At 47.2% G+C, this 12752-nt stretch overlaps 1 protein-coding gene across 6 annotated transcripts in view; it reads right to left on the bottom strand.

The window, feature by feature from the left end:
* Nucleotides 1-7802: 7802 nt before the first annotated feature.
* LOC118974070 (putative spermatogenesis-associated protein 31C2) overlaps nucleotides 7803-12752 on the bottom strand; it is a 149219-nt gene continuing 144269 nt past the window's right edge. For 2 of the 6 annotated variants that reach the window (XM_073239161.1, XM_073239159.1), the window contains exons 2-5: nucleotides 12686-12742; nucleotides 12046-12099; nucleotides 11710-11773; nucleotides 7803-10496 (exon numbers count right to left, since the gene is read on the bottom strand). In XM_073239161.1, coding sequence (XP_073095262.1) covers nucleotides 8724-10331 — 1608 coding nt within the window. In that variant the 5' untranslated portion in view covers nucleotides 10332-10496; nucleotides 11710-11773; nucleotides 12046-12099; nucleotides 12686-12742 and the 3' untranslated portion in view covers nucleotides 7803-8723. Of the gene's footprint in view, nucleotides 10497-11709; nucleotides 11926-12045; nucleotides 12100-12685; nucleotides 12743-12752 lie in introns of those variants that run through there. The other 4 variants (XM_073239160.1, XM_073239158.1, XM_073239162.1 and 1 more) reach the window with 3 other exon arrangements.

Raw genomic sequence — 12752 nt, 5'->3', positions numbered from 1 at the left:
CCAGCACTTGTGAAACAAATACTAACAGAACTAAAGAGGGAAATAGACTGCAACGCATTCATCTTAGGAGACTTAAACACACCACTCACCCCAAAGGATAGATCCACTGGGCAGAAAATAAGTAAGGACACAAAGGCACTGAACAACACACTAGAACAGATGGACCTAATAGACATCTATAGAACTCTACATGCAAAAGCAACAGGATATACATTTTTTTCAAGTGCACATGGAACATTCTCCAGAATAGACCACATACTAGCTCACAAAAAGAGCCTCAGTAAATTCCAAAATATTGAAATTCTACCAAACAATTTTTCAGACCACAAAGGTATAAAAGTAGAAATAAATTCTACAAAGAAAGCAAAAAGGCTCACAAACACATGGAGGCTTAACAACATGCTACTAAATAATCAATGGATCAATGAACAAATCAAAATAGAGATCAAGGAATATATAGAAACAAATGACAACAACAACACTAAGCGCCAACTTCTGTGGGACGCAGCGAAAGCAGTCTTAAGAGGAAAATATATAGCAATCCAGGCACACTTGAAGAAGGAAGAACAATCCCAAACGAATAGTCTAACATCACTATTATCGAAACTGGAAAAAGAAGAACAAATGAGGCCTAAAGTCAGCAGAAGGAGGGACATAATAAAGATCAGAGAAGAAATAAACAAAATTGAGAAGCATAAAACAATAGAAAAAATCAATGAAACCAAGAGCTGGTTCGTTGAGAAAATAAACAAAATAGATAAGCCTCTAGCCCAACTTATTAACAGAAAAAGAGAATCAACACAAATCAACATAATCAGAAATGAGAATGGAAAAATCATGACAGAATCCACAGAAATACAAAGAATTATTAAAGACTACTATGAAAACCTATATGCCAACAAGCTGGAAATCCTAGAAGAAATGGACAACTTCCTAGAAAAATACAACCTCCCAAGACTGACCAAGGAAGAAACACAAAAGTTAAAAAAACCAATTACGAGCAACGAAATTGAAACTGTAATCAAAAAACTATCCAAGAATAAAACCCCGGGGTGGGACGGATTTACCTCGGAATTTTATCAGACACACAGAGAAGACAGAATACCCATTCTCCTTAAAGTGTTCCAAAAAATAGAAGAAGAGGGAATACTCCCAAACTCATTCTATGAAGCCAACATCACCCTAATACCAAAACCAGGCAAAGACCCCACCAAAAAAGAATATTATAGACCAATATCCCTGATGAATGTAGATTGAAAAATACTCAATAAATAATAGCTAACAGAATTCAATAGTGTACCAAAGGATCATACACCATGACCAAGTGGGATTCATCCCAGGGATGCAAGGATGGTACAACATTCGAAAATCCATCAACATCATCCACCACATCAACAAAAAGAAAGACAAAAACCACATGATCATCTCCATAGATGCTGAAAAAGCATTTGACAAAATTCAACATCCACTCATGATAAAAACCCTCAGCAAAATGGGAATAGAGGGCAAGTACCTCAACATAATAAAGGCCATATATGATAAACCCACAGCCAGCATTATACTGATCAGTGAGAAGCTGAAAGCATTTCATCTGAGATCGGGAACCAGACAGGGATGTGCACTCTCCCCACTGTTACTTAACATAGTACTGGAGGTCCTAGCAACGGCAATCAGACAAAACAAAGAAATACAAGGATTCCAGACTGGTAAAGAAGAAGTTAAACTGTCACTATTTGCAGATGATATGATACTGTATATAAAAAACCCTAAAGACTTCACTCCAAAAGTACTATAACTGATATCGGAATACAGCAAAATTGCAGGATACAAAATTAACACACAGAAATCTGTAGCTTTCCTATACACTAACAATGAAACAATAGAAAGAGAAATCAGAAAAACAATTCCATTCACCATTGCATCAAAAAGAATAAAATACCTAGGAATAAACCAACCAAAGAAGTGAAAGAGTTATACTATGAAAACTACAAGTCACTCTTAAGACAAATTAAAGGGGACACTAATAAATGGAAACTCATCCCGCGCTCATGGCTATGAAGAATTAATATCGTCAAAATGGCAATCCTGCCCATTGTAGTATACAGATTTGATGCAATCCCTCTCAAATTACCAGCAACATTCTTCAATGAATTGGAACAAATAATTCAAAAATTCATATGGAAACACCAAAGACACCAAATAGCTAAAGCAATCCTGAAAAAGAAGAATAAAGTAGGGGGGATCTCACTCCACAACTTCAAGCTCTATTACAAAGCCATAGTAATCAAGACAATTTGGTACTGGCACAAGAACAGAGCCACAGACCAGTGGAACAGATTAGAGACTCCAGAAATTAACCCAAACATATATGGTCAATTAATATTTGATAAAGGAGCCATGTACATACAATGGCAAAATGACAGTCTCTTCAAAAGATGGTGCTGGCAAAACTGGGCAGCTACATGTAAGAGAATGAAACTGAACCATTGTCTAACCCCACATACAAATGTAAACTCAAAATGGATCAAAGACCTGAATGTAAGTCATGAAACCATTAAACTCTTGGAAAAATACATAGGCAAAAACCTCTTAGACATAAACATGAGTGACCTCTTCTTGAACATATCTCCCGGGCAAGGAAAACAACAGCAAAAATAAGCAAGTGGGACTACATTAAGCTGAAAAGCTTCGGTACAGCGAAAGACACCATCAATAGAACAAAAAGGAACCCTACAGTATGGGAGAATATATTTGAAAATGACACATCCGATAAAGGCCTGACGTCCAGAATATATAAAGAGCTCACACGCCTCAACAAACAAAAAAACAAATAACCCAATTAAAAAATGGGCAGAGGAACTGAACAGACAGTTCTCTAAAAAAGAAATACAGATGGCCAAGAGAAACATGAAAAGATGCTCCACATCACTAATTATCAGAGAAATGCAAATTAAAACTACAATGAGGTATCACCTCACACCAGTAAGGATAGCTGCCATCCAAAAGACAAACAACAACACATGTTGGCGAGGCTGTGGAGAAAGGAGTACCCTCCTACACTGCTGGTGGGAATGTAGTATGGAGGTTCGTGGAAAGCAGTATGGAGGTTCATCAAAATGCTCAATACAGACCTACCATTTGACCCAGGAATTCCACTCCTAGGAATTTACCCTAAGAACGCAGCAATCAAGTTTGAGAAAGACAGATGCACCCCTATGTTTATCGCAGCACTATTTACAAAAGCCAAGAATTGGAAGCAACCTTAATGTCCATCGGTAGATGAATGGATAAAGAAGATGTGGTATATATACACAATGGAATACTACTCAGTCATAAGAAGTGGAAAAATCCAACCATTTGCAGCAACATGGATGAGCTGGAGAGTATTATGCTCAGTGAAATAAGCCAAGCGGAGAAAGAGAAATACTAAACGATTTCACTCATCTCAGCAGTATAAGAACAAAGGAAAAACTGAAGGAACAAAACAGCAGTGGAATTACAGAACCCAAAAATGGACTAACAGGTACCAAAGGGAAAGGAACTGGGGAGGTTGGGTGGGCAGGGAGGGATAAGGGGAGGGAAGAAGAAGGGGGGTATTAAGATTAGCATGCATGGGGGGGAGGGAGAAAGGGGAGGGTGGGCTGCACAACACAGAGAGGACAAGTAGTAATTCTACATCATTTGGCTTAGCTGATGGACAGTAACCGTAATGTGGTTGTTAGGGGGGTCCTGATATAAGGGAGAGCATAGTAAACATAGTATTCTTCATGTAAGTGTATATTAAAGATTAAAAAAGAAAAAGAAAGAAAGAAAGAAAGAAAAGGGGGATTACTCCTTGATTGGATAAAACTATTGGTAAATCAAAGATCAACGCATGCTTTAAATATCCTTCATGTTGATCACTTAAAGGGTGTCAGATGATCAGCTATGGAGGTCCTCTTTTCTGATAATATTCCTTTCTCTTAAAAAAAAAAAAAAAAGTAGTTCATGTGCGAACCTCCAATGAGTTCTGCACATTGGTATAGAGGGCATGTCAAAGTGTGGGCAAAGGGTCTCTTTGTTTCTATGCAGAAGATCAAGGCCTAGCTTGGATACCCAGAAAATGAACTAAGATACGCTATGAAGAGGAGATTCCGGCATCAGCACTCTCTGGAGGACTTGTGCCGGGGGATGATCAACAAACAGCCTCCACAGGGATCTGGGCGATGCTGCGGTTGTGGCTGCATCCACCCCACCATATCCTGGACTTGTCATTGGAATGAGAACGGAGATGTCTAGGCTGTCATGTGCATACAGTGAGACAACAAATTTGACCAGATCTCTACTGTTGGAACTCACCCAGGAGTTTGGAGGGATGCAAGTTGTAGCACTCCAAAATCTTATGACTATAGACATTCTACTGTTAAAAGAACATATGGGATGTGAACAGACCCCAGAAATGGGCTGCTTTAATTTGTCTGATTTCTCTCAGACTGTTCAAGTACAGTTGGACAATATCCATCATACCATAGATAAATTTTCACAAATGCCTAGGGTGCCTAAATGGTTTTCTTGGCTTCACTGGAGATGGATGGTAATTATAGATTTGCATTGTTTATGTCACCGTATTCCTATTATGTTAATATGTGTGTGCAAATTAGTTAGTAGTTTAAAACCTATACATACTTAAGGTACCCTACAAGAAGATATGTCAAAGAAGTAATCAATCCTCCCATGTTTTCTTCCATATGCTACCTCTATAGCTTTTCTTCTTCCTTCTTAATTACAACCCTTAAATACAAATCGTGCCTCATATCGAATTTACCGAGTATCATAATTCCTCCAGGTGGTAAAGATACCTCGACACAAGTGCTGGGCATAGAAGCCACAGGGCATAAATCTGCAAAGAAGTAAAAAGCTAACCTTTTCAAACAATATGTCTTCTCTCTCACTTACCAACTTTACATTTCCCTGTATGGCCCCGGAGATGACTGGTTAGCCAGAGACGGGTAAGATTCCTCAAGGGAGGAACAACCTAAGACAGGCACAGTCGCAGGGGGGCCATCAGGTGAGAAATTGGGGATCAACAGAGGTGAGGCTCAGAACCTCACCCCCCTGCTTTGAGAGAAATGTTCTGCATCCGTGGATGTTTTGCTGCCCTTGTCTATCTTGGATTAATACTTAGTCCATAGGTACACACCTGATCATCTACATTTACCCTCTTACCCCACTAAACTATGATTTCTACTTTTATCCTGCATCTACCTCCCACTTCAGCATTTTATTAAAGATAATAATAATAATAATAATAAAGGGAGAAAAGTGAGATCAACATGTAAATCAATTATGAAAATCAAACCAATATTCATATTTGACCTGATTGTTTATAGTTCATAATGCGTGATCAAAACCGGAAGTTTCTGTGATGAATGTCATTGTACTGTTCACCATGTAAGAATTTATTCACTATGTAAGAATTCGTTCACCATGTAAAAACTTGTTCGTTATGCTTCAGAAGATTGGAGACAGACGAGATTTAGGCTTGAGATGGATTAATGATTGTGCATTGAGCATTGACTCCCCTATACAGAGTTTTATTGTTGTTAACAACCATTTGATCAATAAATATGAGAGATGCCCTCTCAAAAAAAAAAAAAAGTTGTGCTTTGCAAGTGAATGAAGACCTGTGAAACAATTCATTTTGCAACTCTATACGTGGAATCTGCAGTTTTGTTCAGATGCAATGACATTACAGAAGAACAAAAATTCCCAGCCATTTATCCCAAGCAGAGACCCATGCTGTGCTGAGTGCAATGCTGACGTCGGAGCATCTCAGGGATTTGCAGTTTGCTGGAGAGGTTCCCGTTTCTGAAGCAGGTCTTTCCAGTGGATTCTAAATAATGGACGCAAGTCTCTGTGCACATTGTGTTCTGACTTTCTGTGCGATAGTGCGTCTCCGTATTCCACCCCTGGATGAGGTTTCTGTGAAGCTATGTGAGGTATCTGAGTGAGCTCTCTGGATGAGGTCTAAGTGAAGGCTTTGAGAGGTTTGCTGACAGATCTCTGTGGGAAATCTGCATGAGGTTTCTGTCTAAGGATCTGTGATGCACCGTGAGGGCCCTGTGTGAGGTTTAAGGTCTCTGGGAGACACGTGGCCTCTGTGGAAGGTGTCTGTGTGAGAGGTCTCTGTGGAGAACTTTCTCTGTGTGGTCTGTGCGATCCCTGTGTGCATCCCGCCTCTGCACTTCTGGCTGTACTGCATGGTGTGGAAGCCTGAGCTGAGAGGGCAAAGGGGTTTCCCCTTCCTGTTGCTGCTCTATCAGCATCACCATCTGTGCTACGTCTCCCTCCTGGGTCCATGTGCAGTGCCCCCACCTATGTGTAACTATCTTTTCTAGAATGAAGAGAATTCAAGGATTGATGGGCAAGCTTGGAATACTTTGTCAAGGGATGAACTTGCTCTGATTTGCTTTCCTCCTGGATGTTTGTTCCCCTGCCTGTGAGCCAATGGCTTAGCCAGGCCTGTGATCTAAGAGCTGGAGCAGGGTGGAGACCCCAGGGTGGGGCCGTGATGAGCCACTGAGCTCTTAACTTTTCCTTCTGCAGATGGCAGGAGGACCCCTGGGGTCTCCTTGTTCTCTGCACATTCATGGGCACCTCCTTCCTCCAATCCCACGTTTTCAAATCTTCACTCCCAGAGATTCACAGTGTACAGCTGTCAGATAATCACCACATGGTGAAGCTGTGGGGGGACAGTGTTCCTGGCCTGGGATGAATAAACCAGTGTGACAGAAAGGCTAGACTCTCAGTGTCAACGGTAGAAACACGTTTATCGCTCACAATGAGGCTGGCTCCGTTTGTCCCTTCGGTCTGCTGCTCTCACTCTCCTCCTCAGTGGGCTCTCTGCCCCACCCTCCCCTTTCAGGAGAAACTCTGAGAACAGTTCCCTGGCTACTGACAGGTGCCAGACCAGTTACACAACGGGAAGAGAAAACAGCCTCTCTCCACGCCTTCCCCCAGAGTCTGGGAGAAGCTGAGCGGTGTATGTAAAGAGACTAATGCCAGGGGAGAGATTCTTGAAATACTGCAATTTTACCCCACACCACACTCAAGGCCCTCTTTAATTCATTCCAGAACTCCTTCTCTAGGACTAACAAGGGAAGGTGGGTGACCCCTGAGCATGGCCGTTCATTCATTTCGGACAGGAGTGACCAGGGCCCTGCAGCCTTCCTGATGCTCCACCCCCCACTGTGCACCAGCTGACGGTGCCATCCTAGCTGAGGCTGCTCTAAAGTGTGGGAAAGAGGGGTGGGGCTGGGTGCACGTCCATTTCTTTAAGGCTATGCCAAGTCAGTTTCACAGGGCACCTCCCAATCCAGGCTTCATCAGAGAGTAAAGGGGTTCCAGGGGGCTGGTTTCATCTGTTCCCTCCAAGAGATTCAGGTGCCAGATTTCTCCTGCTTCTGACCTCAGGACCCAGCACCCCCTCCCAGACATGCACTCTTGTGGCTCTAATACTTTCTGGAGCCTGAGAGGGATGCCCAGCTCTGTAATGCCTCCACACACCTGCCCTCCACAGCCGCCTGGAGTTCAAAGTGGCATGGAAGCAGGAGAAATGCAGTCAAATAGACCCTGCAGAGAATGAGACCTTCATAGGGTAGTTGCCTCATTTTCAGTTTTTTGTTGTTTGTGTAATAACAGTGGTATGAAAATATGGGCGAGGAAGAGACGTGGGGTAAGGAGCGATCCTGCAGAATCCCACATCCCTCTCTCCCTGCCCTCCCTTCTGCAAGCCAAAGCACATCATGAGCACAGGAGCCAATACACAATCCTTTTATGAGGGAAAAAAACATGTTTATTGGGGAGCTTAAATATGTTGGATGTGCTAATGAGAAAAAGGTTTGCATTTTTTCTTGGAGACTTGAATGAGGAAAGGTTAGAGCACCTTGGGGTTGCCCAGACTAGACACCTAGACGGCAAAGAGGACAGTGCTGCAGGTAGTGTGTCTGTTGGCCTGGGACGCGTGGCACAGCCGATCCACCCTGGCAGTGACAGACTGGAGAAGACAGAGTCTTCTTGTGGTACAAGGACGTGGAGCTCCTCAGGTCCAGCTGCTTGTTGAATATGACTCTTTTCAAGGACTCTTGGTGTTCGACTTGACTTTCCTTGACAGGACAAGTCTGGCCCTGCTGGGTGGCTTGGTGACCACAGTGTGTATGACTAATTTTCACTGGCTCTCAGTGGCTAGGCTGCCGAAGGAAGTGGCAACACCCACGTACTGGGGCTTAGAATTGCCCATGGGAGTGGCAACCCCCATGTACTGGGGCTTGGAATTGCCCATGGGAGTGGCAACACGCACAGACTGGGGCCTGAAATTGCCCATGTGAGTGGTAAAACCCACAGACTGGGGCTTGGAATTCCTGTTGATGTTTACTTAACTTTGTGGAGTGAAGTCCACGGAGAACTGCCCTTTTCTCATCTAAAGTCTGTCCGACTGCTCTCATCAGCTACTTAGCCTCAGGATCCGTGTTCTTCAAAATTGATCTTCTTGGGCATGGTCCCTGGTTCTCGGCGGTGGCTGATGAGAGTTTTGATTTGCGCAGAGTATCCTGATGTTCGTTGTTTTTATGGTGAAACTTCTTATGGAAGAAGAGCCTCAACCTTCCTCCAAAGGAGCTTTCTGGAGGCCTCCGTTCCTCCCCTGGTGGGCACTGGGAGCATCTCTTTCCATCAGGGGGTACTGGTCACCGGACCCGGGCAGGCTGGCCCGTAGTCACAGCCTGACATGGGCCCAGTGCTCCACACCCCTCTCTGTGCTTTCCCGTAGGGCCTCTCTGGGGACGGCACAGGGGTGCCCGAGAATCCACGTGGCCTCTGATGAGCAGTGTGTGTTGGGGACAGTCTGGGAGATGGTTCCCCGACTGTACCTTCACCTGGGGCTTCAGCTCACTCACAGCGTCTGTGGTGGGAAACGGTTGTACTGGGCACAGGGTAACAGACTTTCTATGGATGGGTAGACTTTGACTGGTCCATGGAGCTTCTGAAATCCTTGTACGCACGTTTAAGGTCTGCGGTTTTGTTTGCAAGCTGACTCTAGATGGTGGCTGGAGAGCTGGGAACCCTGTGGCCTCCCAAACCTCTGCGGCCCTCAAAGACCGTGATGTTGAGCTCACCTCCAGTAATCTCACGTTCCTGCAGGGGTCCTGTGAGGCCCGGCTCCCACCGTCCTTTCTCAGCTCATCCCTGGCCTTTGCTGAACAGGGACACAGCTCTGGGCTGCCCCTCTGGGCCTGCTCCCCAGTCCCATTAGGCCAGATTCTGCCCGTGGCGCTGAATGGGCGGCGCTGAATTGGCGGCCTGCTCTCCTGCCCAGTCGTACAAGATTTGGGCCGCCTGTGGTCATCACTGAATGGGCTTCCTCCCCAGACCTTTTCCACACACACATGTGGGGGAGTGAGGGGAGGCCTCCCCATGGTGGAAGCTGACTCCCCTGTTTCCACCATCTCTTCTGCAAAGGCCTGATGGGGTTTTCTCACAAAGTCAGGAAACTTGACTATCGCAGGCATGCCAGACACACAGGTACCTGGGGGTGATGAGGTCAAGTGCAGAATGGGCAAGGGTAGAGCCTTTTTGAGGTTGAAGATATTTACGGTCTTCAGGACCTTAAAGAGTACCCGCCACCTGTGCTTCGCCCGGAACCTTGTGGTATGTGCTTCCAGCATCTGTCGCGTGTCCCGCTCAAGGAAGGGGGTCCCGTGGCAGGTGTTCATACGGGGTTTCCAGCCCTTTAAGACTCCTTGATTCCCGGTTTCTGAGTGTGTGTCCAAGTTCGGAAAAGCAAAGCTGTCAGCAAGCCGGGATGTGTGCCCACTCATCAAGCTCAGACCTTCACCGGTCTTCCTCAATGTCCTTCTTGGGTGTCTTTTCGGGATGTTTTCTACACTCTTATCTAATTCCCCTAGTAAATCGTGACTCGGGAGACTCAAGTCACTTTCTGACTCCTCTGAGCTCACCACTTGCAACCCCAATAGGGGGCTTCCTGAGTCCCTGGAGAGATCTTCTGGGACACACACCGTGAAGCCCCTTGGGCCTCTGCCCAGGTCTTGGCTGTGCCACAGTCCCACCTTCTGGGAATCCAGGTTGCTTTCACGAGGGAACGTGACAGTCCGTGAGGGTCGGTGAGGCTCCTGTGTCTGACTTGTGGCTGGTAACTCACCCTGGAGCCGAACTTGTTCCAGAGTCTTCCGGATCTTGCCAGGCAGCTCCCATGGGGGGCGAATGAACTGCTCTTGGAGGTGCTGCTCCAGTACCTTCCGCATCTGAGGACTGATGGGCAAATTCTCAGGAAGCATCGCAGCCACCCTGCTGTCCTCAGGACGGGTGGAAGTAGGGACACTGCAGACTTCCTGAGGCCTTTTGACTCCAGAGGATAGAGCCCGCTGTCTTTCTAGTTGCTTCTGCAATGTGGGCCGTTCTGGGTGTCGAATCTCAGTCCGGATGAGAGATTGTGGCTTATTCTGCAAAGTAGAACAAGTTACTCAACAGGCCCTAATGTGGTTTGGACAAGGTGGTATGTTTGGGAGAGGGAATTGGAGATAGGCTGGGATATGGACATGAACCAGAACTGGTGGCTCAAATTGAGGTAAGCTTGGAATCGAGTGTGGAGACTGGAACTCCAGTTGGGACAGAGGCTGGGACTGGAAAGACGGTGGAGAAATTTTAGCCTGCATTTGAACTGGGTAACGTTTTGAGATTATATTGAATAAAAAAGATGGCGACTGTAGTGCCAAAGGGCTCTCAGAGGTCCAGGCAGTGGCCCCAAGGGATTCACTATGTAGGGAAGGGAGACCCCAGAAAAGCTGGTTAGTTGTGTGCTGTAGGTGGCCCTCCAAGACTTTGGGATCTGACAGCTGCTGAGGACCAGGCAGCTGTTCTGGTTGGCCTTTTGTGCTGCAGGAGAGCTGGCGGTTGTGGTGTCCTGCTCAGCACCCAGTGGTTTCAATGTGCTCCCCATAGAATTCAGGTTGTAGGCTGAGCCCATTTGTTTTGGATGTGATTTATGTTTTTCTTTCTCCTTGCAGATCTTGATCTTGACTCTCTTTGTAATTTCTATTTCCAGGAGATTCTGGTCATCACATCTTAGCAAAGAGGGGGTACCAGCCACTACCTGTAGGCCTGGGTCTCCCCAGAATGAGGCCACTGCCTGGGACCCACCCTGTGAGGAGGTGGAGGGGCTTTAGTCTTTGGCAGCTGCCTGCAACTAGGACAGGGCCAAAATGGGGTGACCAAGTCCCAAAGTGGCTGGGGCAGGAGAAGCTGCTCCAGGGGTGTGTGGGGACGGGCTCTGTGGGACAGTGCCCAGTGTGTGTGCCGTTGGGTCACACTGAGGAAGCGTCAGGGAGGAGTCTGGTTGGGGGTGTGGGGCAAAGGAGGCTCTCAGAGATGGAGGGTGCAATTCCAAATCAGAGGGAAATAGGGGTGCAGGGGAAGAAGGGGTGGGGATAAAGTCTGTCAGGGGAAGGAAGAGCTCTGATGGTGGTGAGGCACTCAGGGAGGAGTGTGGATGAACAGAACATGTGGAGGCGGGTGAGCCTGGTGAAGCAGTGGAGGCCAGGCGCAGTGGTTGCTTCACGAGGGGGGTCTGGAGGCTGAAGGGGACATGGCGGGACGAACACTGCCTACGAGCTCCCTGCATGGCAGACGGGCTCCGGTAGTGTGTGCTTTGCATACCTCACCAGGGGTGTCCTGATGTGATCGATGATCGTGGCTTCTGTCAGGGGTCCTGCTCTGGTGGCTGAAGAAGACAGGAGGCCCAAGCTGCAGCCAGGAGCAGACGGGGCCAGGAGCGCCAAGGCGACCAGGCAGAGGTGGGCATCTGGGGCCCATGGCCCTCTGCAGCCCCCACACTGACTTCATGGTGCTCCTGCTGTCCCCACCCCAGGACTTTACCCACCCCTGTGCCCATGGCTGTCGCTCCCAAGTCAGCCCCAGGCTGCGGCAGCCCTGGAGTCCCATTACAGGCTCTGGGAGGAAGGACCCGAGAGAGATAAGGGTAAGCTTCATTACCATTCTACGTGTAATATTAGGCTGCTTGCCACCTCCTGTTCTCGCAGGCGACCTCTGCAACATGGGAAGTGGGAGACAGGATCGTGGTAGTGAAAGCAGGGACCTAGGGGTCTTACAGGAGTCTAGTGCCATGTCCATGTCACTTTAGGGGAGACTTTGGGGAGCTTAGTCTGGAGCCCAAGCCTCCGTGCCCAAGGCCACAGGATCCCTGATGTCAATAGCAAGACTTATGACGGGGAACGCTTTCTCATTTGGAAAGGGCTTCCACAGCCATTACCCTCTGCGGCCCTCACAGCTACCCTCATAACCATTCTTTGTGGGTGACAGGGCAAAGGCCATTTAGAGAAGCTCCTGAGGGAAGTTTAACACGTCCACACGTGGACCTGGCACTCTTGGGCCACTCTAGCCCACCCCATCCGTGCTGGGTGACACCCACTTCTGGCCTCTCCCAGCTTTGTTCCAGCCCAGAATCTGGGGAGTTTCCAGGCTCAGATCTCCTGCCCAGCAGCCTCCCCACGGGCTCCCTTTCTGGACGGACAGGCCCTGCCATGGGCACCCTCAGGGGTGTTGTGGAGCTGGCCCTCGGGTGGCAGCGATGGAAGCTGCCTCTGGTGGGCAGGGACGGCGGACATGCACTCACCTCTCAGAGCTGCCCCTCTCTTCCTCCTCCTGTTCTTCTCCCTGGGCTCAGGTGACACTGAGGGACC

This window comes from Manis javanica, chromosome 6 (assembly GCF_040802235.1).
Source record: "Manis javanica isolate MJ-LG chromosome 6, MJ_LKY, whole genome shotgun sequence".
Lineage (NCBI taxonomy): Eukaryota > Metazoa > Chordata > Mammalia > Pholidota > Manidae > Manis > Manis javanica.
Note: the sequence above shows the minus strand (reverse complement) of the source record. Positions and strands in the feature narration are given on the sequence as shown.